The following is a 26,910-nucleotide window of genomic DNA, read 5'->3' on the forward strand; positions in this document are numbered from 1 at the left end:
AAAACTACATGCCCATTTTACAGATGAGGAAACAGCCTCAGCAATAAGAACCTAGCCAAAGTCTGTCCCCTTAGTCACTACAGACTCTGACCTCAGAGCAGGGAAACACTGGCTGCTAGCTCTAAAGGAATGAAGGAAAAGAATGCGAGCCCTTTCTGGCAACACTATAGAATGTAAGAACATAATCAGAAAACACACAGGGTGGTTTTCATCTAAAACATACAATCATCTCTTCTAAGACGCACACCCCCTAGCCCCCACTCAGCTTTTTCTAAGGCCAAGCCACCAGGTCATGGACCCTTCTCACTGTGGGACACGTCCTATGAGGATTCTTTTTCCAGTTTATCATCTTTATACCCCACTTCCATGCCCTTCCTTACAAAGCCAAACTAGAAAAAAAAAAAAAAAATCCGCCTGGACTCCTGCACTGTATCCACTAGGTCTGAGTGGATAGTCTTTGTCACAGGCTCTAAAACACTGGCAAAACGTTAAGTATTTGACATTCCCTGGAGTACCTCAGACCAGAGTGGAAAGGGTAAAAGCCTTCATTCTTTGGTAGTGACCCTTTCCTCTTCAGGAAAATCCAAGAAAGACTGGTAATGCGTGTTAGTACCCAAACACCACACTTCCTGTCAACAGAGAGGCACAACCTCAGACCATCTCCCCTCATGCTCACCCCAGGTAAATCTGTCCCTGAAATTTACTCTGGAAATGAGCATTCACAACGCCCTCTCCTCACTCTCCCATCATGGCAATAAAGTTTTTCCTTCAATACTAGAGTTACAATGGTATGGCAGTGAAAAGTAGCATTAATATTAACACTAAGATGTTCTCTTTAACAGATCAAAAGTATTTCATATGTATGTATTTTCATATTGTATTTCACACGTATTTCATATGTATTCATATGTATGTATTTCATAGGTATATGCATATACCTGGAGTACCTAAGCTACTAGGGATAATCACATCTCACCCCCACACAATTTACTAAAGGGACATCTTCTCAGGTTATCAATTCCAACTCTGGAACGATTAGGCTATATCAACAGTTCCCAGCAGGTGGGCTTCATACTTCCTGACCCTCCCAAAATACAAATCTGATCATGTCACTTCCTTGCTTCAAATCCTTCAATGGCTCCCATTGCCTTTAGAATAAAGTCCAGACAGCTCTGTATGACCCGGCTGCTGCTTCTCTATCAAATGTCATGAGATGTCATGCTCTTCTCTCCTCCACACCTAACAACTCAGAATCCTCTCAGAGCCATGGACCCATGCTCTCTCCTGCTTCAAGGCCTCTTGCTACCTGGATCACACCTGTTCTTCCCTTGCCCTCCCCCACCTAACTCCTGCTCATCCTGGGGGTCTCAGCTCACAGATCACTTCCTCAGTGACTCAGTCCTTAACACCAGACTCAGTGAGTTGCAAGTGCAGCCACATGCTACCTCACAGCCTGTTCCCCATTTGCCACTTTTTGAAACCAATTAATTCATAATCACGTATTTAGTGACTATCTCACCAACTAGAGTTGAAGCTCCCTGGGGTCAAAACCATCTCTGTGCCCAGGACGATGTCTCAGAGTCAGACTCAATACATTTTGGTTGACTGATTTTCTGATCTTGTGGCTCTTACTGAATTTGGTAGAGTCCAAAAGTAGACTAAATAATAAATATGCCAAGATTTATGCACTACTCTTTTAGAATTATGTAGCTTCTGTGATTAATAAAATATAAATTCAATGAAAAGCTTTGCTGAATTCTTGCTTGCTTTTGGCTATTAATGTCTTAACCAACAAACACCAGAAACTCATCTACTGCATTAGTACACGCGGGAAACCCCCCACTCCATAAACACATCCAAAATATTAAAAGCAGTCATCATGCTCATATACCACTTAATAGAACAATTTAAAGTCATCCTATCACTGTAAGCCTATTGTTAATAAGAGAAACTGTTTCCTAACTTATACCAACAAAATAAGTCCCTTAGTGTAGCAGAGTATACATGGGTTGTCTCTTGTTGAGTTGGAAATCCTTTTAATTACTAAGCCCTTTTCTGCCATTCTAAGGATCCCTGCACGTTTCAAGTTCTAATAAACACAGTGAAAAGGAGTCAGTAACAGTTAATATACAAGTCTCTTCAAAAGCATTCTGAGTGAAACCTCAGTGATTTGACTTTGTTCAAAATTTACCTGGAAAAATTGTATGTTTCTCACTGTGATCCACAATGTTTCTCTTGATAAGAGATCTAGAGGTTTGCATATCATAATTCACAACAGACAAAATCAATGAATACACACAGGCACCCTTCAATCAAATGTGCAACTATTTTCATAGATGCCATTTTTTCTCATTCATTCAACATATATTTACTGAGCCCCTACTAATATATTAACTGTACCATGCTAGGCGTACAAAGACAAAATTCCTGCCCTCGGCCAGCTTGCTGAGACAGTTACCAAACAGCACCCAAGTACTTTCTTAAAGTCATCACAGGGTGTTTTGGAAAAGGACAAGGCAGAATGCCTAAAGGCAAATCTCAGAGATGTTGTCAGGGGAACAGTCCTTCAATCTAGACAGTGTTAACTCTCAGAAATGAAGTGTGCTACCTCCTCAACACACATGGACCCCAAATTCAAAGGTTTGGGGAAAGATCAGAAGTCAGATACAGTTTCCTTAAACAAAAGTCATGCTGTATATCTAGCTGTCATGTGTTTGATATAAAAACTACCATTACTGTCACATTAAACTACTGTTTTTAAGACACCAAAAGCTTAAAGGGCAGACTTAAGTGTGTGAGACTTTGGAAGTTTATACAATTATTGACAGTAAGATAAAGTAAAAAATAAGTCAAACTCTGTTGACATTACTAAATACATTCAAAACAGTTTTAACAAGGTTGCCAAAGAAATTAGCACTGCCCTAATATACTAGAAGCTTGAATTTTACTGCTTTTCAAAATTTGATACAATGTTACTGTAAACACACACACACATACACACACACACACCCCTTTAGAAATAATCAATTTCCCAAGCTAGACATAACAATTTTAAATGAACCTTTTTCCATTTTTTGAGTTGCACACAAGCCTTTTAATGCTTTATACTCAGTGCCTTTCCACAGTATAACATTACACTCACATCACCTTGTCACAAAATAACTGGAGACAAATAAAAACTGTTTCCCAGTTTATTCCCATTTTATGAGTATAAGCTAAGTAGACATAGCCTCCGATTCTCTGACAGTAGGTAGCATATAAGTTATGCAGCAATAAAATAACAGGACAACCCAACTTTGTATTCCTATTTTGCAAAATGTCATCAAAAGTGACCTTAAAAAATTAATATTTACTTACACTTACTTGGCATTTGATGCTATATGTTAGCTACTGTGCTAGGATTAAATTAGATAGCATGTGTAAAATGCCTAACTCTATTGCTATTATTCCCATTAAAGGTAGGAAAGCTGAGATTTGCAGAAGTTGAATGGTCCACAATCCCACAACTGGTCAAGGTGGCAGAGCTAGAAATCAAACCCACGTCTTTCCACTAAAATGAGTGCTTATCACCCAGCATTCCCGAATCCTCTGGTGTGCTTTTTGAGGAGAGGGGCAAAAGAGGTTTCATTTGCTCCTTAAAGAGGCCCACAACCTCACAAACAGTGAAGGTGAAGACTCCCCTGCGCCATACCATCACCAGAGTAAGAACCAGAAAATGCACACTGGACTTCAACCCCTTTCACAAAGATTATCACTCCTCTACTCCATAAGAGGGGAAAAAACTACATAGTTTGGTTTTCGTTTCACTTTAAAATTCTCAGAGCAAGTCAAGATTTTGCTCCTGGGCAATTTCCAGCATCCCATGCCGCAGGTTAAGTTACATAATAAATTGCAATACTGTATCAGTTTACACGCAATTCTGAGATTTCACAAATAGTGACCCATGTTATTTAATCATTCCACTTTCCAAAATGCGTTTCAATCAACCAGTTCTCACTGCATTGCCTGTGAAATAAGTTATCATTATATCCACTTCCAACAAAGCAAAGCACTGTCACCCTGAGGCCAGGCAATAAATCAGCGACAGAATGGGGATCAGAAGTTCCCCGACAACATCCCTCCCCACCACCTGCAAGACCATGTCACTTACCATGGAGCACCCTCCTAGCTAAATAGAAAACATAAAGCAACTAACTACTCTCCACCAGCGGCAATACTAAATTAGGATCTATTTGGTGAATCATTAAGTTAGGGTACACCCCCAGCTTCCCAATGCCAGTGTGCTCATCTGTAGAAGTGGAGGCAGAATTTAAGGGGCAAAGACGTGGCACATGCCCCACACCTTGAAAGGGAGATGTAATCAGCGAGGAAGGCTGGGGCAGTACAGGGTTTGATCATCTCCGCTAGGATGTAGCTCTGCGGTGGGTGAGGCACTCAGCAAACTCCTGACATCCCGCCGCTAGGATCGATTTGGAGCTATGGATTCATCTGAAATTCCTGATTCGAAACAGGAGTATGAGAGTGAAAATGAACTTTACCTTGAAGCTCCTCCTTTTACAGATTATGGAACTGAACCTCAGAGGAGTGAAATGATATACCCAAGGTCTCACCACTCAGTAGCAGAGGCAGTTCTAGAAAGCAGGCCTCCAGACCCTTATCCAGGATCCTTGCAATGGGGGCTTAGGGGAATTAGAGAATGGGTCATGGTTACTGCAAGTGGCTTGGCCAAGAACCAGCTAAGCAGCTAAGGCTTGTTCCATCTCTGCCAGGCTAGGACTCGCCTCCTCTCAACCTTGTGCCACATCCAGTTTTTGCTTCCAGGCTGGGGGCCTCTGATTGCTTACTCTAAGGGACAAAGGCAATTATTTACTAAAGCTAACCCCATCCAAGATGAGGAAAATACAACACTGGCACTCAGGAATTAATTTCACAATAAGTCTATGTTAAGGTGGTGTTTTATTTGTGGGCCCTGCCTGATCAAGATGACTTCCCCACAAGAAACGTCCAAAGCAAACAATCTTTTTTTTGTTTTTTAAACTGAGTCTGGCTCTGAGACGTGAAGAATTGTACACTTCTTTAACTGTCCCCCAAAAGCAGAAAATAAGCCGGACAGAGCAGCCAGAAGGACACCAGAGTCCTATGCTCAGTGTGTCAGGAAGCGACCCACAAGTTCTGGAGGAACATCCTTCCAGGAAACTGGGCAGATACAGATCCCCCACCCCGCTCCGCCCCGCAAAAGGTAAGACGATCTGTACTCGGTTTGGTGACAAGCGTTCATCTGGACAAGCTGGAAACAAGTCTGAACGGGAGCTGCAGGCGCGCACGCCAGCGCCACCGAGGGAGCGCGGGGAGTCCTCTTCTCCCAGAGGACCGACGCTGCGGGGACGCGCCAAAACCACCCGCGGGCGATCCCAGGGGGCTGGCGCCACTGAAACCTCCGCGGGCAACTCCGCGGCTACCGCTGCCCCCCACCCTACTCCTGCCTCTTACCCCCAAGACACCATTTCTCCCCCTCAACTCCCTGCCCGTCGGCCCAAGCGCTTCGGTGGGAAACAACGCCCACTTTGGAGAATCAGAGGTGAGTTGTGGGGACACGCCAGATGTCCAGATCGCATCCATTCACAGATCAACCAAGTCAGATATAAACACGAAGGAGTTTGCTTCTCTGACATTTTAAAAACACACCGTCAGGCAGCACACGGAGACACACACACGGGGGTAACAGCCACAGGGAAGTCAATAACCCACAGGGGGGCTCCTAACTATCGTTGTCCCGTGCTCGGGGCAGAGCGCTTGGGGTCCCTCCCTATCTCCAGGCCACAGCGCTCTCCTGCCCACTGCCTGTGCGCAGGATGGGAAACTAGGGTCGCCCGGCTGCCGGAACCCAGAGTGGGCAAGCTGGGGAAAGGCCCACCTCCTCGTCCTGCTCCTCCTGGGACGCGCTGCTGCCCCGGGGCGCGGGCGGCACAGCTCCTCCGGGGGGCGGCGGCGGCAGCGCAAGGACTCCGCGCTCCAGCAGCACGCTTGCCGGAGCCCACGCGGCGGGCGGCCGGGCGCCCAGGGCGCCTCCCGACGGCGGCGGCGGCGGCTGATGCTCTCTGGAGAAGCCGCCGGGCTCCCCTTCCTCCGACAGAGTTTCTGAGCCCGAGGAGGACTCGGCCGAGGAAGCACCCGGAGAGGACGCGGCGACCAGCGCAGAGGCTGGAGTCCGGCTGCCGTGGCCACTGCAGCCGCGGGGCACCGGCTCTGGCGCCTCCGAAACTTTCTCCCCCATTTCCCTGTCTGGCCCAAAGTGCCTCCCGAGCGGCGGGGGCGCGGTGCGCACTCAGCGCCTCCCGGGGAAGACGCGGGCTCCTGGGCTCAGGCTCACTGGCACTGCCGCTCCCGGGCTGCAGGGAGCCCCGCCAGCGACTACATGGCAGTGACGGGGCCGCAGGAGCCCGCTGCTAAGTTCACAGCCGCCCGGGCCCGGCCGCAAACGGAGGCTCCCGCGCGCAGGGACATGCCCGCTCGGGTCCGCGATCTGCGCTCCACTGTGCTCCCGCGCTGCACCCGAGCCGCCGGTACTGCGGCTTCTCCTTGCAAAACCTGCCTCCGGGACGGAGCGAGGAGACGGGCAGCCCGCAGAGCCAATGGCAGGGCAGGCGCGCTGGTGGGCGGAGGCTGCGACGCCTCCGGCCGTGCGGGCCTCAGGTAGGGGAGGCGGGGCCCGGGCGCGGGCCGTGGTCCCGCTGCAGCGCCTGGGCGCGGGGGACAGGGACCAGGCGGGGGTCCCCGGAGGGTGGGGGCGGAGCCCAGAATCGGAGCCAAGGGCTGAGACTCCGAACTTAGCGGGGGAGTGGCTGACCGTCCTTGGGACGTCAGAGGGAGACGGCGAGCGGATGGTGAGACCTTGGAGAAGAACTGGACTTTGTCTCCAAAAAGTGGAATCAAGAAAACGGACAAGAAGGAGGGCTCTATAGGAAAAAAAGGAACCACACACACACAGTCACCCACGCACACGGACTCACCAGCGTGTTGGAGGAAAAGGACAGAAACTTCGTGGTATAGTGAGCGGACCCAAAGGGGGGTGACCTCTAATCTCTGCTTTTCCGTTTAAGCTCTTTGGGCCTCAGTTTCCTCAACTGTAAATGGCTACATTACTACTGGTCTTGGCAGGCTTAGAGCAAATATATATAATGCATCAGCAAAGTGCCTGGCTTGGATACACGGAGCGTTTTTAAAAGACTATTTCCTGTCTTTATTTCTGTTTGTAAACTAAAAAGTTAAGTCTGAGACTTGAACCTTTTGATAGGGAGGAAGATAAAAAAGTATGTCCTTGTATTTAATTAGGACCAAGCTCTGTAGTCCTACTCAAATTGTCTGTCTCGGTATGATCAGCTAAGCAGAGGATGAAAAGGATTCACTTTCCAATGTACATTCTCCTAGCCCTGGGTTGTAAACTAACAGGATACAGGACAGGTTGCTTCATTTTCCTTACCTCTAAGAACTAGGAGAAAGAACTTTCACTAAAGGTACCAATAGAATACCCTTAAGTCCTTCCCTGGGGCTGGAGGATGCTGCCTGTCCGGTGACTGGAATTTCCTTGGAAGCCAGCACTCCGCTCAGCAGTGGGAAATAAATGATTCCTCTCTTGCCTTCAGCTCTAGTCCCATTCTGAGCTCTGGCACAGTGACCTGGGATGTAAATTCAACCGCCTCAGTTCCATGTACGTTGATGGAGATGTGTGCCAGGTGCAGGGGATACAAAGATTAATAAGTCAGGTCCCCTGCCCTTGAGCAGCTTATGGTCAAGCGAGAGATTGATACTGCATAATATAGCTCCCTTATCCATTTTAGAAGCTGTGATAAGTGATACAGGAAAAATGTGTGAGGGAGAAGAGGAAAGAGTTACAGAAAAACAGTAGCAGGTCCTTGAGCATCTTAGATTTCTCTTTGTCAGAGCAGCCTTGCCAAAGGTCCTTAAAAACTGGAGGACCCTAATTGAAAGCCCCTTCAGCTAATGAGCCTTTCATGCTATCATGGTATTTACAAGTGATACATCACACAGAGGGCTTCATCATATTGGACAGCAACCTTTGTCCTGATCAGTTTCCTCCCCTCAAGATGAAGGGGAAGGAAATACGTTGTGTCTATCTTGCTTCAGACAGCCATACTGCAAAATGGACTCCGGTTGTCAGGCTTTCATTGTGACGCTTCTGAATTATTCACAGGGATATGAAGACCTGCTGAGGCAAAAGATCAAGTCTAGTGGCAGCTAAGTTGTGAGAGCAAGGCTAAAGAGAGAGCACAGTGGGGCAGTCCGAATTTAACCCGGGCCTCACAATTACTTTCCTATTTAGGAGTTCTGGTCTTTATCTGAGCCCCTACGTGGTTGATTCACCAGAGCTGAACTGAAATGACAATTTCAGCCATGCACATAAAAGAAGAGGAGGAGTTGCTTTTCAGTACATAGGGAAATAAGAAGCAAGGTCATGGTCTGAATAACCGACAGCAAGAATGACAATAGTTATTATCGCCTGAGTCCTCTGCATCTTCTCTGGATGGTCTCATTTAATCCTGGCAACAACCTTGTGAAACAGATTCTATTAGTCCCACTTTACTGATTAAGAAACTGAGGATCTGCAAAGGTCACACAGCAAGTAAGCAGTGGAGCTGTGGTTTGGAACCCAGCAATCTGATTCCAAGGCTCTCTTTCCTAGGCATTCTAGTATTAATACAATGCCACTCAAAACAGACAGCTTTTTCAAATATATATATATACCATATTATAAATATCCATAGGGAAGAAACTTTGCTGTATTGATTCAATATGTAAAAGAAAATACTTGAGGAACATATTTGTTTTTCCCACAAACATTTTTAAGGTACTTACTATGTGCCAGGCAGGATTTTAAGCACTTTAAAATGTTAATATACTCAATTCTCATACCAGCCCAATGAGGTAGCTACTATTACTATTCTCATATCATATTTGTGAAATATGTGAAAACTATGACAGAGAAGTTAAGTAATTCAGCTAAAGTCACACAGCTAGCAAATGATGGACCCAGGATTCAGATTTGAACATTTGGTCCCAGCATTTGTGCTCTTAACCTCTACAGATCAAAGTCAAGTACTAGATCAGTATTTCTTGAACTTTTTAAACCTGAACCTCAAATAAGAAATATATTTCACACTGGAACTCATGACACATATGCATATGTACAAATACAAATAAAATGTCATGAGACAATACTTACCCATCCTTTAAGCAATGCACCCTGAAATTTATATTTTATTAAAAATAAAGATGCTAGTTGTAGTCCACTAAATAGATTTCAAACTCTACTTCAAAACTTGCAGTTTAAAAGTGTACTTGTTCATCTCCACACCCACCTGTGAGGGAAATAAACTGTAGTTCAGGCTAAGAGTATCCAGACCAGAACTGGGCCAACTCAAAGGATAACTATAAATAGAAGATGACTAGAGAGTCAGGATAGTTCCCCAAAAGTATCCTAGTTAGACCCATGGATAAATTTCCTGGGGTGTGGCCAAACCACTGGACCAAAATCAGTTTTGATTTATCCAAATCCTGAAGTTCAACTTTCCTATCTTGTTAATTAAATAATAAATATTTTCCTCAGTGGTCAGAAATGTGCCCCCTCCAAGAGACCTTTTTATAAACGTGTCTAGTGTTGGAGACTGTGGGACCAGAGGTGAGTGTGAAAGCACAGCGTTTTCTCTGCAGTGTCACCATAGGCAGGAGCCAGAAAAATAAAAACAACATCATCACAACTCCTGAAAAGCCAATAGTGTAGCGTCACATGACAGAACCAGACTAGCATAAGGCGAGGAGAGACAAGGTCAGTGTACTCCAAGGTAATCAGTTTCCATGTGTTCTGTGAGACATGCTCCCAAAGTATTTGATTCAAGGACAGCACCCCTGGGAATCCGGTAAGTATTCATTGTGTTTTGTGATTGAATGCCCCCCTCCGGTTTCTATGTTTTTCTCAGAAGTGATGGGAGACATTTCCTCTGGGAGTCTCTGTTGTCTCTGCCAGTCTCTGCTGTGTAGGTGAGGCCTATTGTGAATGTCAAGCTGTCTCTGCCAGATGGACGATGTTCCAGCAAAGTCATCATACCCTTAAGTCTACTCCCAGTGTCATGACCTTTCTCCCAAACATCAGGTTGGGAGGAAGGTCAGTTGTCCTTCTTTCTTACATAGATGAAATTAGAACATCATGAACTCAGAACGAACATTTTTGCAAAATCACAAGTATGTTTCTATTTAATGCACTAAAAATCCTAAATATCAGATTATCTTTGAATTATGAAGATGATTATATTATCCAACTTTGGTAGACTATTTTTATTATCATTGTTAATGATGGATTTGCCTACTCCCCTATGACTAATAAAGTACAATTTCAAGACAAAGTAAGCATCTATCAAAAGGTGTCTATTGAGATGCGCTAGATTGGGGTTTCTGATTTATACCCGAGGGTGTAGCATGATACAGACCATGGAAGTTTCTGATCATCCAGCCAGGAGGAAAAGCCTGTGGAGCCTCTCAAGCTTTTGTTTGTATCTAAGGAAAGGAACGAGTGTTACTATACAAAGCTCCAGAAGATAAGTCAAAGGATTTTTAAATGATAGTCAAAAAGAACAGGGGAGGAAGAGGAATAATGTGAATTGCCGCTGTTGGGTTCTCTGACCTAGGTGTTGAGAAGGATGGGAAACTAAGCTAAGTTAGCGAATTAAAACAAGCCTGTGATGGACCAAAGAGGAGTATGCTGCTGATCTGATTTCTCTGATCAAAGTTTCTGAATGTGTTGTATGTGGAACACTTGCGTCAGATGACCAGGGGAGTGGGAGATGCTGGCTTCCTGGCTCCACCCAAAGATCTGGGAATCTGTATTTTTAAAGGACTACCCCAAAGAAGTATCAAGTATTCTGAGCCTTGAGTATTACTGAAGATGAGCCTAATTTGGAGATCAAAGAGACATTTTATGGGACAAATGTGCCTGGCTCTATAGAAAGAAGGTGGTTGGAATGATCTTGACTGCACCTTGTTGGACCTGTTTCTTATTCTCCTAGAGACCAACCACCTTGAGGAGACAAAGACAGCTTAGCAGCTGGACAGGAATATGCATGCTCTAAAAACAGCTGGAAAATCTGAGCTAATACACAAAAAGAACTGAGGATGATGTTCCCTTGAGGATTCTGTTTAAACAAAATACAAAATGGTGACCTATTTCCCACAGAAGACTCCAATCTTTTGCATTTGTCTTTCCAAAATGGATACTCACATCTGGGATTTTCTTGCTATGCTTTCAGCATGAAATGTTCTTTTATCACTTTTCATTTTTCCAAAAGATGTATTCAGTACTTTTTGCCTGTTGAGGAAATAGAAGACAGGCAAATACATTTACTAGCTTTTATTCATTAAGGAGGTTTGCTTTCTGAGTCATTTTCTATTTTCAATTCTTAGAGCAATCTCCTTGACTATCTTAGCTATATGGCAAGTAGTTCTTTCTACCACTAATGCCAACTAATTAGAAAATAAAATAATGCTGAATAGTTAGCTAGCAAATAGTGAGTTTCTCTGCAGCCACAAGCCACTTTGCAACCCTGGGAATACTTTTTAAGGCTTTTGGTACTTGAAGAAATACCATCTTCTAGCCCCTTTTTTCTCAGTGTGTGATCTGCCAATGAGCAGATGTGGGAGCTTGTTAGAAATGCAGACTCTTGGTCCCTGCCCCAGACCTACTCAATCAGGCTTAATAAGATTCCCAGGGGCTTCATAGACACATTAACGTTAGCAGAGTACCACTCTAGTCCAGTGATTATTAAACTCAGCTGCGCATTAGAATCACCTGTGGAACTTTTAAAACTACCTACACCTGGGTCCCACCCCAAGCTCTTCTGATTTGATTGACTTGGACTGGGGTATGGACACTAGGATTTAACGACTTCCCCAGGTGGGAAGTGGCTGATTTTAGGGCTGAAGCAGGTAAAATACAAGATAATCCTTGAATAATTCATGGTGCACAAATTAAGGAAATGCTCAACAAAAGATGGGATCTTACTGAAAGAAAGCAGACGCCAGTCTAAGGGAGCTCTCAATGGCCAAAGCTGGAGCAATTTGAATAATAAATTCAAATTATAATAACAAATAATGATAGCATTGGGTTTTAAGTCATAGACTAAAATAAATATCCATGAGTCCACACTCATATAAATAAATAATGAAATAAATTTAAAAGTAAGCAGAGGAGCAGAGACAGCTCTTCCTCACAATAGAGGTCCAATTAATAAACATAGAAAAGAGGGAAATAGAGAACCACCATTAGGAGAACACCACAGCAATCACTGTTTTGGGTTGACAGGACCCAAAAATGTACATCAAAATTTGTGGGCAAAAGTCTGAGAAGAAAAGGATTTGCATAGACTTAAAATCCTTCCCCTAACATACTTACCAATACAAAGATAGTCACTTTACAATGAAAACCTTAGGAAACAGCAACTTAACCATAGAAACATCACTATTAATACATATCAACATCCTGAGCCCCTTGCTATCATGCGCAACCTCACCTTTGTGGTATTCTTGACAAAAATGCATAACTTCAATCATGAGAAAACACAGCCAACCCAAATTGAGGGGCATCGTACAGAATGACTGTTCTTACTCTTCAGAAGTATCAGGGTTGTGAAAGATAATTAAAGTGTGATGAACCGTTTCAGGAACTAAAAAGTAACACCTAAATACAATTTGGGATCTTGGGTAAGATCCTGGAATAAAAAAAAAAGTACATGAGGAAAAAAAATGGTGAAAAATCCGTAGTTTACTAAATAATATTGTACCAATGCTAATTGCCTGTTCTTGATAACTATATTGTTATTATAATTATGTTACTAGGAGAAGCAGGGTAACAGGGACTAGGGTACTCCTAGTAAAAGGGTACTAGGGACTCTTTCGGTTTTTTTTTTTTTTACAACTTTTCTAAAGTCTAAAATTAGTTTAAAATAAATAATTAAAATGCAAAAGTCCCTCGGTAATGCTGATGGTAGCCAAGGTTGAGAACTACCACTTCAGCCCTCAGTGACCCCATTCCTCCCTTCCTCCTTTCTCCTTACACAAGGAAAATAATTTTTTTTCCTATCTTGCCTTAACCAAGTGGCCAAGCTTGGGTCGAGAACAACATTGTAAGTAGCAACATCACTGTTCAAAGCCAATCTCCACCCAGGAAAATGTCCATGGATAGCAACATGAGAATCTCATACTCAAAGCATAAACATAATGGTAGACATATTTGGAATCTGGCTGCCTATATCCATTCTGCTTTCTTTTGGTGAGAACATCCCAGTTTATTTTTAAGGAATTACATATTTCCTTCTGAGCAGTCTCAACCTTGTCAACCCAGGATTGGGCTATCTTTGGACTTTGAATCTTAAGAAGAATAACACAAGATCAGTGGTATCTGGACAAGACTATCAATCAGTTCCCATTAACCAGATCCAGAGCGGCTACGGTTCCAGTACTTTCCCAAGTCTTACTCTCCAGCTTTTCCCTTCATTTTCTGAACTACCATTAAACTTCCTTCTGATTGAATTAGCTAAAGTCAGCAGTTGCTTGCCACCAAGGAACCCTAAGAAATACAGGTGTGTGACCTGTATTTCCACCCAGTCCAGGTGGAAATAAGACATCTGAATGCAATCCAAAAGCTATTAATGATACTAAACTTAATGATGTATTCCTGACCTTGATAAGAGTGCTGTTTCCACCAAATTTTAGCAATCTTATTAACATTTCAGGTATAAGAAGAAATCCCTCTTACTGGAGGTTAAACTACTTAAAAAAAAAAAAAAAGAGTGCCCTGGCAGAAAAAAAGACCATTTCCAGTTCTGGAAGAAACAGATCCTAGCACCACACTATGTTGGAGTTGTCTGTCTGTCTTCCTACTAGGTTACAAGAGTCTTGAGGGCAAGAGAGCTTACTGCATCTTACTGATTCAGCATCTTATTTGCGCTAGCACCTAGCACAATATCTGGCATATGGTAGTTCATGATAAATACTTATTGAATGAATTGAGAACATTGCCACCATGCGACTTTAAACCAGCTTTATTAAAAGTCTGTGTTCATCGAAAAAAAAAAAGTTTAAGCATTGTATAGGCTGATCAAATGAACCCATAATATTTTAGGAGGAAAAAAGCATCTGTTTAGTAAAGTGGCCTCATTCCTGAATAGTCCTTCATTTTAATAAAAATAATAATTGCATAGAACGCTTCCATTCAAACCACTATTATTCTGTCATGCTCATAGTAGTTTCTTTGCAACTATTTGCCTTCCTAAGACATCCAAATTAAGAAGCAATGCTTGCATGAATATGGTGAATAGGGTGGAAGGAACACTTAAGGAGTTCTCGAGACTAAAGCTGCAAAATTCTTCTTGCAGGCATCCCAAAGACATCACTCAGGACACTAATCAAGGTGGGAAGAGTCTATGCCCCTTGTTTATAGAAAGCCCCATTCTTATGTAAATTTCACTCATGTAAGAATATCAGGATCCCTTATTACACTTATTCTTGTTGCAGAATTAACAAGGGAATTGTGGCAGGAGGAAGAGAAAATGAAATAGTGGGACATCAGCATTATGAAAGTCAGGGTTCTTAATTGCCAATCATGGAATCTATTCTATTTGGTTTAAATAGGAAGTGGATTATTAGAAGACATTAGAACGCTAACTGAGTCTTTGGAAAAAGTGAAGAAACAGGCTCTGGAGTGAGCTTCCACAGTCCGCAGAACCTCAATGCAGAACTGGCAGGGAAGGAAATGGCTGTTCCTCACGATTCCAAAACCATGTTGGCTTTCCCACCATCTGTGCCTGCAGAATTGATGTCCTGCACCCCACCTGCTTCCTCATATGCATCACTTCTGTATCTGCATCTCTGTATGTTCATCTGATTAGCAGAACCCAAGTCACATGACTGCACCCTGGCGGCAAAGAAACTGAGAAATGTGGGAGCTTTGCATGCTATCTTGGGAAGATGGGATTCACACCACGGGGAACCATCATAATGTAGAAGGAGTATTAAAAGATTTGGCTAACAGGGTAAACCAAAATGATTTGACTTTAAAAGGCTCCAACCCGTGATTAATTGTACCAATCTGCCCCTAGCATAATGTTTTCAGCCATCAGGTAGATGTGGGCCTGAGCATCAGCTTCAGCATGCCTGCTCCAAACATTAGAGTCATTTCTCCACTAAACATCTCATCAGGGAAAAGAATTATCACGTACTAAACACATTCTATATGCTAGACACTGTACTAAATGCTTTATGTGCATTATGTATTTAATCTCCTCAATAACCCCACTTCAAGGGCACAATTCCCATTTTACAAGTAGAAAAATGAGTGCTGAGAAATTAAATAGTTTTTCTCAAAGTCACACAGTAAGATGGGGCAAAGATTTAATCCAAGGTCTCTCTCAAGTCCATGCTCTCCCTTCTATATTGGGTTCTTAGCCAAGATTTTCATGGAACCATGGAAGTGGCTTCAGGAGCCTGTGTAACTGTGGATGTGTATCTTTCTGGGGAGATCATGCACAGCTTTTATCAGATTCAAAAGGCGTGTATAACTCCCCAAATGGTAAAGTATCACTGCACTCCCCAAAGTTGTAGTAGGTCAGTTTATGGTCATATGGTCATAAAGCTATTATTGTTGGGGCAGGGGTATATTCCAATTATATTTTTTTAATTGGGGTTAAAAAACTTACATGACATGAAATCAGCCTCTTAACAAATTTTTGTTTACAGAACATTATCATTAACTACAGGCACAATGTTTTACAGCAGATATCTAGAACTCTTTCATATAACTGAAACAATACACATTGAACAGCAACTTCCCATCTCCCCTCCCCTTAGCCCCAGGCAACCAACATTTTACTTTCTGCTTTTATGAGTTTGACTCTCCAACTATATTTTTGATGTTTGATCTTAGCATTTATTATTTGTGATATAATTTTGTAATATAAGATTCAAATTTAAAATTAGAGTCAAGAGCCCTGTCTCCTGGCAGTGGGGGGAATGCATGTCTGTGCCGGAATGAACAAAGGTTAAAACCAATGAGAAAGGTTCTGTCTGAAAGATGACAAAGGGCTGAGCAAACCAGGAACATATTTTTCATTTAACTGCTGAAGTCTTAGCTGTACATCAGAAGGCCTGGCTGCTATTTGTGACTTTGCCACTGACTCCATTTATCAGGGCCTCCATCACCTGTATGATGGGGTAATATAAAACCTGCCATCATTTTCTCCATCACAATGTTATGAGATTGTTTTGAAAGTGCTTTCATTTCCCCAACAGAAGGGCATTATAGATCTCTCTCTATATACCTGGTATGACTTCTTTTCGGGGAAAGAAAAGCACCTCAGAGAAGACTTGGCTCACAACTTCTAGGACTGAGTAATTTCTGAGTCTCACAGGCTTCCATACGTGGGATGTTCTTTGTGAAGAAAGATTTGTTTATATCTTATTTTTTTCATTTCTAGTGGGTTGTTTCTTCCCTCCTTTTCATTTGTTGTGCTTTTTTTGAAAATTCTAGTATAAATCAGCCTCTCAAATTGTGTTAGCTAGCTGGAATGTTGCTTTAGATGGTTCATTATTTGTGTCTTGCTGTCAACATGCATAATATTTTACAGAACACAAAAGCTTTACTCCAGAAACAAGATAAAGATTATTTTAAAACAGAAAAGATGCAAAGAAGCCCAGGAGAGTCAGCCTGGCCCACTAGCAGAAGTAACAGTGTACACCGTAAATACAGGAGAATTTCTAAATGTAGCCTTTTATGAATGGGATCAACCATCTGAGTATGAGATTTCTCCTTTGCCACCCACTCCCCAAGCAATCAGTGTTTTAAGTGGCATTTTAGAAAGGTAATGAATATCTGCTAACACCCAATGTCAACTTAATTTCAAAGCTGTAGAATGGACCATAAATAAAAACAGTGAGTGGTATCCATTCTTAGCCTGTTCATACCAATGGAAATATGGATTACCAACAGGGAAAGCCAAGAGCTCTTCTTGAATAGGGTGAAATTCCAGATAGTATGAAGTTCAGTTGTTGGTTGCTATTGTTCTCAATGTTATTATTATGTTTTCTTGAGTGCTTTTTATAAATAAAAATATGAAGAAATTCACAATTACGGTGACCTATTGCAGTTTCTAATTTAAAACCATGATCTTACATATTATATTGCTTGGATGAAGATTAATTGTACTTATTTAATCTGATGTCTCGTGTAGGAACAGGAGCTACCTCCTCAAGAGTTGAAGAATTCTTCACATTGCTGCCCACACAGGAAACCTGAGCTACATCATGTTGCCTCCATAGGATGCAACTAACTCTCCAGTTGGCAAGATTTTCTCCATAACCAATCAGTCATCAAGTCTGTTGACTTTTCCTTCCCATAACTCTCCAATCATCCTTTCTTTCTCATGTCAAATTCCATTTCTTTGACTCAAGTAAGCCCCATCACTCTAAGATTACTCCAACAGCCTTATAAATGACTTCCCTTCTTATAGTCTGGCCCTTCCAATGATCTTGTACCTCCATGCCAGATCAATCTTTTGGAAACACTGCCTTGATCATGCCACTCTCCTGTGTGTCAAGGGCTACCCACTGATAATAAGGTAAATACCAAAATTCTTAGCCTAGCATGCAAATTCCCACAATCTTTTCAGGTTCACTTTCTCGACCTCTCTCCACAAACCTTGCACTCTTGCCAACTAGATTATTCACTGGACTCTATTCCAGTCTCTCTCCCATAAGTGTCTATATACTTAGAATCCTGTTCAGCCATTCTCTCCACCATAACAATTTGACAACTACTCGAAGTCTATAGATTTGACAAAACTGAACTAAGATCCAGTCCCTTAGGGGGCAGTTTAAACATGTCCTCCAATTATTTGATATGCCTCCCACTGAAAGGTGGGATTTAGGTCCTCTCTGCTTAAATATGGGTTGACTTTAGGGATTTCCTGTTAACCAATAGAATGCTCTATTAGTTAATGGAATGCTCTTAACCAAAAGAAGGATTGCTGCATAAGTTGGAAGGTCCTGTCATAAGGGGCCATGTAGCTTCCACCTGTTTTTCTTGGAATGTTGCTCTAGGGGAAGCTAGGCACCATAGAAGAAGTCCAAACACCCTGAGACTACCATGCTGGAGGGACCACATGTAGACACTCTGGTGAGCCCAGGTGAGCGCTAGTATAATCGCTTTTCAAGGAGGAAGATGCCCTGGACATTCAGCCCAGTCAGGCCTTCTGACGACTGAAGCCGTCATCAGTATCTCAGGATCCCTCCAGCAAGCCCTTCCCAAATTCCTGACTCCCAAATCATAAGCAAACTGAATGGTTGTTTTAAGTTACTAAGTTTGGGGGTGATTTGTTATGCAATAATAATAATTAGAACACTCCACACATTCTCTTCCTGAACTCCCACTCCTATTTTCTTTGCTTTGGACTTTGAAAACTTTCTTTAATGTAAAACTTGCTTTATTCTAGACAGTATACAACATTTCTTAGACAATAAATACCTTTGATACAATGGGGAGGAAACAGGGCAACTAAGACTTTACAGGAACCAAAAAATACATTAGATAGTATTTCAAAGGTATTATACAAGTACATTGGTTAGGCACATAATAAGTGATCAAATTATATAATTTAAAATGTTTGCTGATGATTATTTGTTAGGAAAAAGGCAACTTACTTAATAAGGTCAATTCTTAAAGAACTCTATTCCATCACTAGGACTTGGACTATAAACATTTAAACTATAAATAGTGTTAGCTGCCACATTGTTAGTGGTGGTTATGGTTTTGTTGCTCCCGGAAATGATATCCCATAAGCATTATTAAGTGAGAAAGATCAGTATGTTTTCCCCTGTAATTGTGCTTCTGTCCGTGAAAGTAAAATTCTTTATTAAAACAGACAAGCACAAATATTTATTAGTATTACTAATTGCTCTGTTTAAATAGGACATATAATTAGGATATGATTTAAAGAAATGTCAGATACTTGATACAATTGCATCTTCCTTTCTCATAATCCTTGTTATTAATCACTGCTTAATTTAATCCTGGGTTTATCCTGAGTTTAAATAGGATTAACTTACCCTTTATCCTCCTAAGAATCAAATCTTAAATTTCTGGATCACTTTCCTTTATTGATACATCTCTGTCTATTTCTGATTATGGAACATTCCTGCAACCACTTATTTTTCTAGGCTATTGATAAAGCAATTCTCCTGTAGGTCTCTTCTTTTTAAAACACATCCTTGTTCTTCTCCCTCCCCACCCACTTTCCAAATTTCTACAAATCTTAGTGGAAATTGATATTTCCTTTGCAATTACAGCATGAGTATCCTAGGACATTTCTCTTCCCCAAACTAGAAATTCTTACCATCTCTTCAAGTCTCTGATTCTGTTTTGAGCAATCAATCCTGAATCACGATTTTGTATGTAAAATTGCTTTCCAAATGGTCTGGGGTTACAAAGCAAAGCTTTTCCAAAGTTACCTTTTCTAGTTAGAACTTATGATTTTTAATAAAGATATATAAAGTAAGTTTACCTTAGTAGGGCTAACTTTCCACTAGCAGAAAAGCAAGGCAATAATTTTAGGGGTGAATGTTTGGCCTTGACAGTAGTTTTTATTGTTTTTATTTTGCTTTGTTTTTGTTTTTTTTTTTTTACCAGGATGTAAAGGGAGAGCGGTTGATAAGATAAGAGTCAATCAAATCTTAGGTGGCAGCCCAAAAATAGAACAAAGTTGGGAAAATAATGTTGAAAAAAAAATGGTGGGATAAATAAGAAAACAAAAAGCTACTAAAGAAAACAAGAGAAGAAAAGAAGGCTGAATATGACTGCTTCAAAGAGAGACCAAAGGGCTTAAAGTTAGTGAGGGGAAAAAAGAGGAAGCAAACAGATGGTTTCAAAAACGGAACTAAGGAAATATTGGTCCTATGTTTGGAAAAAATAATTTTGATCTAATAGTATTGTGAATGGAAAGATTGAAAAGCAAGACCTAACATCTTGTTGGATCATCTGTGAGTAATGAATACATATTTGTTGACTAACTAGGGAAGGAGCTTCTGTGAGGAAGCTGGCGAGTGTGGGTGAGAAAGAGGCTGACAATTTTCTGTGCAGCGATAATATGGCTGGATTCTAAGGATGGGGAGTGTCTGTTACTGATACCTGATCTCTGACGTACTTAAATATTTTAGGGATGTGTTTATAGTTTTAGTTTCCCTCACACAGCTCAGAGTGGGTGGGTACATGATACATCACACTCTAAAAAGCCTGTTACTGCATTTCTAGAAAATCATAATGAACAGTTTTTCTCCTCCTATGAACCACACATTTCCTCTCTTTCTTCCTACATGCAGCACTAAAAGCATTAAGTGAAATTACAGAACATTTTACACAATTTATAAAGTAAATATGTCTTCTAGTTATATTTAGCATTGTCTCTTTTTACCATTTATGGATATTCAGAAGGTAACATTTGCTTATTTAGGAAGGGCAGCAATTACTTTCTCTATCTCAGTCTTTGGCCAGAATATCCTAATTATGACCCCTTTTTTTTCAGACAATCGGGCAAAACCTAAAATTTACTAATATAAAATTAAGAACAATGTGTTTGCTTGAAAATCACATTTTTTAACAATGTTGTTTTCTACTTCTTCTGAATCTTCTAAGACTTTTCTAAGAAATTACCGAGTTAAAAACTTCAGATATGTCCAACAAAAAGACCCCGTAATGCTGTTATCTGCCCCCAAATGATCACTTTCCTATTGTACTTTATGAAACAAAAATGTCCTGGGCTATTTTCTTCAAAATAATCCACTGGGAAATGGAGATTTGGAAGTTATAGGCAAAACACATGGCCATGTGCCAGTAATTGTTGAAGCTCTGTGACAGAACGTTTTCTTAATGAAATAAAGTACATGTGCAACGATGTCCACAATGGCAATATTTATAATATCAAAAAAGTAGAAACAACTGGATTATTCAATAGTAGGAAAATGGCTTTAAAAAAGGATCAATAATGGTATATTCAAAAGGTACATATCATGTGGCCCCTAAAACAGACCATCATGTTTTCAATAAATATTTCATGACATGGAACAATGCCCACAGCTTGCCAAGCGAAAAATCTGAGTGACAGTCTATATATACAATATAATCTCAATTTTTAAAAATAAGTTAAAATATAAATGGGATAAAATTCTTCAGACTGGCTCAATTCTAATTTTTATCCTAAGAAAAGAATCAGAAATGCATAGAAAGATTTATGTATACAGATGTTTATTATAGAATTTATTATAATAAAAAAGAAATAATTTGGAAATTGGTCAAATTAATCTGATATCTATTTTGTGGAAAACTATACAGTCATTAAAAGTCATATTTTTGAAAAATATTTAATGAAACTAAAAAATGTTTGTAAAAAGAAGTCAAGTTAAACGGCACAATTCCAAACAAAATTGCATAGTCCACACATATTAGGAAAGGAATCAAATCTATTTATAGCCTGATAATAACAAATTAGAAGTTTTTAAATTTGTTTTTAGAAAACAAATGGGGCCAGGCACGGTGGCTCATGCCTGTAATCCCACCACTTTAGGAGGCTGAGGCAGGTGGATCACTTGAGGTCAGGAGTTCGAGACCAGCCTGGTCAACATGGCAAAACCCTATCTCTACTAAAAATACAAAAATTAGCCAGGCATGGTGGCAGGCACTTGTAATCCCAGTACTTGGGAAGCTGAGGCATGAGAATCACTTGAACCCAAGAGGGGAAGTTTTCAGTGAGCCAAGATCGCACCACTGCACTCCAGCCTGGGTGACAGAGCTAGACTCCGTCTCAAAAAAAAAGAAAAGAAAGAAAAAAGAAAACAAATGGAATTTGAAAATTTGCTCTCTTTATCTAGTATCTTGGGAAGGGTGTGTGTGTGTGTGTCTGTGTGTGTGTGTGTGTGTGTTTCCACAGTGGATTTTCTAGGTCAGAAACTAAACTCCGTTACCACTGATAATGACTGTTCATTCCAGGCTGGGTGTGTTTGGAAACTCGCCCTGCAAATCATGAGCTCACAGTCTTCTATCATGCCTTCTAGCTCACTCTTCATTCCAATGTGCAGAGATAGCTCTAGTTGCTCTGGTTACTAGTTTTAAAAAGGTACCAACACAACAATTTATAGGGAGAATGAAATCTCTGAAGCTAGAATCACAAAATACTGATTCTATTATTTGAAAATGAAACAGTTAACAACTTTTTCCCCTAAATTGTATAGGCATAGATTATTTAAGGTTTAATTTCCTTCTTTTTATAGATACTGTTAACTATGATGTATGAGTCATTTATTTTTATATTTATATGCAACACTGAACACTTGTTCAGATGCCACAAATGACAAAGGCAAAATAAAATGATGGAATGGGATAAAGATAGATACATCTCAGGAGGAATAAACTGTACTTGTACCCTTTAAATTTATACAAATAAAAAAGAAAGAAAGAAAAGAAAAGACATTTGGATAAAATAAAACTGACCCACTGACAGTGGGAGCCTTCCTTGAAGGAGGTCACTAACTCCACCCTCCTTAGAATGTTCATTTTGAGGGGAAGCGCTCCCAGGAAATTGAAGCCCAGTCTTCCTCTAGACTTCAGCTCTCCATTCCCCAGCCTCTCAAACTCCACAGGCTTGCAGGTAACCTCAAAGATTAATCAATAGAAGGAAGCAGGGGATCTGCATAATCTGTCTGCATGAGCCCAGCAAGTCCTAGGAAGTACAAGGCAGAATTGCTTGGTTCCTTGGGAAAGCTCAGCAGTCTTGGGACAGCTGGAACTATGCTTGGTCTGTAGAATCGAGCAACCCGCTGTGATCTTATCCAATTCCACTCCATAGGCTCCAAGTGCACATACCTGCTTCTGAATTGGCTGCTGCAGTTGTGAATTATTACGGTCTCTACAATCGAGATATATAACATCATCGAGTAGAGAAAGAGACTGTGTGGGTGTGTGGATGGGGCAGCTCGGGCTGTCTTTTCCTCTCAGAGTAGCAATCTTAGCAAATGCATTGGGCTTTTTATGTCATACTCTTCAAGAATTATCAAGTATATTGCTAATGCTTTTTTGGAAGACAGTATCAAAGCCCTTAAAATAAAAACAAAAATTTATAAATTTGACCTAGCAAATGCTTTTCTAGAAAATTATGCTAAGGAAGTAATTAGTGCACAATATTTATATACAAGGGTATTCATCAAAGTGATGGTATTATTGATCCATTAAATACTATAATGCAGTCATACTTATTAACTTAGAAGGAAGTCTAAATTCCGTTAAATGAAAACTTTAGGCTATAAACAGGATCTATGATATAATCCCAACAGATTTAAACATATACATAGCAAAGACTCTAGAAGGTTCCACACCAAAATATTAGCAATATTTATCTCTGGCAGAGGCATTATGGGTAAATATTACTCTCTTCTTTACATTTCCATGTGTTGACTAAACAAAGCATAAAATAAGGCAAGTAAAAAGAAATCCATCCCTACCTTCTAGAACACAAGATTTTTATTAAAATGATAATTCAAACAGCCTAATATCCCATTTTCTGTGTAACACCCTATTTGCGCCTGTATTGGGATGCATTATGGTCCTGTGTTTAAGTTTAAGCCAAGCAGTGGGAATACAGATATTACATACTTTATTCTCCAATTTACTGGCTCTGGCAAGTCAGGAAATCATTCTGACTACAAGTTGAATAAAATCAGCCCAAATAGAACTAGCAGCTTGTCTCCATGCTGTCCGAATATGCCCATAATCTTCCGACTGCAATCTGGAAACCTCATGGATGAACAGTTCTGTTCATCAAAGATTATCATTCAGGGATTAAAAATACATGGCATGGCTACCACCACTACCTCCTCTCACAACCATGGCAGACATCATTAATCACACTTTGTCCTATGAACCCAGATGTGGCCTCAAAATCCTTTCTAACACAGCTGTGCTGCAGGCAGCTCCTATCAATCATTTATTATTTCAACTCAGGTTGAAATCTATTAGCCATATCTGCTCTGATTACTCTGGCTGGAACACTATTATTCCTGTGGCTGGTTCCCAGGACTATAGAGTTGAAGAGCATGACCACTTTCTTTCTTTAATGATCTCTCTTCCCCTTAAAATGTATCGAACATATAAAGGGGTTGCTGACATAAGGCTTACTCTCAGGAGCCCAGCAGCATGTTTTTAAAATCCCCCTACCTTCAGTCCTGAACTAAATAAAAGAACCATCTCTTTTCAAGATCTTCAAAAATTAAGTGATAGAAATTTGAACTCTCTCCTCCTTATGTTAACTGTGTTTATATAACACACAAAATAATAGAATATTAAGAGCAGTTACAAATATTAACAGAAAGTAGAACTCTAAAAGGGCTACAGAAAACTAAAATGGAAAAGGTCATCATACATGGAACCAAAGCAGTAAATGAACAATTTTTGTATTCTACATCCAGAAAAGTCATACTTCTTCCAAAAGTTTGTCTGAGGAAGGTACTGTAAAATCTCAGAGAACTTCCACATGTAGGACAGGCAGGATCTAGCCTTATAGAAATGACCACCTGGAAACCTGGATCAATATGACAGATTAATAATATTTTCTAACATGCTTTTTTTTCACTTTTTTTCTTTTTTTTTTTCTTTTTTTTTGAGACAGGGTCTCACTCTATCACCGAAGCTGGAGTGTAATGGCACAATCACAGATTACTGCAGCCTTGACCTCCTGGGCTCAGGTGAGCTTCCTGCTTCGGCCTCCCATGTAGCTGAGACTACAGGTGTGTGCCACCATAACCAGCTAATTTTTAAGTATTTTTTGTAGAAACAGGGTCTCACTATGTTGCCCAGTCTGGTATTGAACTCCAGGGCTCAAGCAATCCTTCTGCCTTGGCCTCCCAAAGTGGTGAGATTATAGGTGTGAGCCACTGTGCCCGGCCCTAGCTCCCATTTTCTAACAACTTCAGCCTATACAAAACTCATACAAAATCTATACAAAACTCAGCCTCCAATCCTCCATTGAACTGAATGGATGAGCTGTTACTATAGCTCTTGATTCTGTATTTTAATCAGAAGCACTAGAGAAATTTCTATATTGAGACTGCAAAATCTCCCACGGGGTTATGCATGAAATCTGCCCAATCATCTGTCATGTAAAACACAAAAACAGTGTAACTCTACCCCTTTGAGGGAATTACTTTATTCAAATGACCTCATTCACTGGGGCGAGGGAAGAGAGTGAAGAAGTCTCACCACCTTATATCTGCACAGTTTGCCTCTATGATTTCCAGCCAAAGGGAATTCTTCTTATTTCTAAAGGGAAACTCTTGCCATAATAGCAATAGGACAAGAACTTGATGAAAAACTGATTTTTATTGTATGTAAAGAATCTCAAAGATGATAAAGAAAAGAAAAAAATCATTTCTAATTCATATGGTGACCTTATTAAACAATTAAGTTTCTCTTCATGTAATCAAGTTGTATTTAACCAGATGGAAGAAAGAATTTATTTGATTGAACTTTTTTGTAGCCAGCAAGGACATGTTAGTCTTACAAATATCAAGGATATGGTATCTCCATTTTTTTTTTTTTTTTGAGACAGAGTTTCACTCTTTTTGCCCAGGCTGGAATGCAATGGTGCAATCTCAGCTAACTACAACCTCCACCTCCCAGGTTCAAGTGATTCTCATGACTCAGCCTCCCGAGTAGCTGGGATTACAGGTGCGTACCACCACACCCAGCTAATTTTTGTATTTTTAGTAGAGATGGGGATTCACCATGTTGGCCAGGCTGGTGTCGAACTCCTGACCTCAGGTGATCTGCCCACCTCACCCTCCCAAAGTGCTGGGATTACAGGCGTGAACCACCACGCCCGGCCAGTATCTCCATTTTAACTGCAGTTTCCCAGCTCAACAAAGATCAAATGATCCATGTGGCCTTGTCTTTGCTAAAATATTGCTCTGTCTGCACAATGTAAACACATACTCAAAATACCCAAGACACTGACACTCTTCTTTTAGGTTGTGGATGTCATCTATGCCTAGTAGCACCTTAAGAAAGCTTTGTAGCAAATATCTACAGAATTATTAAAAAAAATTTTTTTAATAGTCAAGTGCAGTAGTGAGAAGGGGGGAAATACAGAATTCTTATATAAATTCAAGTTCCTACACAGGCCTTAAAGTGCCACAGTCACATTTCTGGAAAACCAGGATGAGACTGTGGGTAGAACATTATAGACTAGTACTGCCCCCCAAAAATATATATATGATATGAGCCACATATGCAATTTTAAATGTTCTAGTATCCACATTTTTAAAAGCACAAATAGGTGAAATTAATTTTAATAACAGTTTATTGAACCCAGTATATCTAAAATATCATTTCAACAATTATTACTGAGACTTTACTTTTCTGTTTTTGTCTAAGTATTCCAAATTCAATATGTATTTTGTACTTACATCTCAATTCAACAAGCCACATTTCAAGTGCTCACTGAACCACATGGGTTAGTGGCTACGTCATGGACAGTACAGTCAATGAACATATTTCTTGATGCTTCCCTTAGCGTAACTTTACCTCAATCCTAATTTTCAAATTTTCCTCCTTACCCTCTGATCTCCATAAGCAACTTTTTCAAAATGCCTCTGGGGTTTCATTCTCCACTCCATTCTCTTTTATCCACACACTCTCCCTGGGTCCTAAAGCTTTAAATTCCCTCTATATGCTGATGACTCAAATTTCTATCTCTCACTCAGAACTCTCCCCTGAGCTCCTGATTACATATTCAACATTTCCTCTTGGATGTC

General features: G+C 40.7%; 1 protein-coding gene across 7 annotated transcripts in view; it reads right to left on the reverse strand.

Moving 5' to 3' along the window:
• Positions 1-6,591, reverse strand: part of MAST4 (microtubule associated serine/threonine kinase family member 4) — a 582,575-nt gene extending 575,984 nt beyond the window's left edge. For 5 of the 7 annotated variants that reach the window (XM_055112338.3, XM_034960015.4, XM_055112337.2 and 2 more), the window contains exon 1: positions 5,915-6,585. In XM_055112338.3, the coding sequence (XP_054968313.1) occupies positions 5,915-6,274 (360 nt within the window). In that variant the 5' untranslated portion in view covers positions 6,275-6,585. Of the gene's footprint in view, positions 1-5,914 lie in introns of all 7 variants that reach the window. The other 2 variants (XM_057302290.2, XM_057302289.2) reach the window with 1 other exon arrangement.
• Between the last annotated feature and the right edge of the window lie 20,319 nt (positions 6,592-26,910).

This window comes from Pan paniscus, chromosome 4 (assembly GCF_029289425.2).
Source record: "Pan paniscus chromosome 4, NHGRI_mPanPan1-v2.0_pri, whole genome shotgun sequence".
In the NCBI taxonomy this organism is placed as follows: Eukaryota; Metazoa; Chordata; class Mammalia; order Primates; family Hominidae; genus Pan; species Pan paniscus.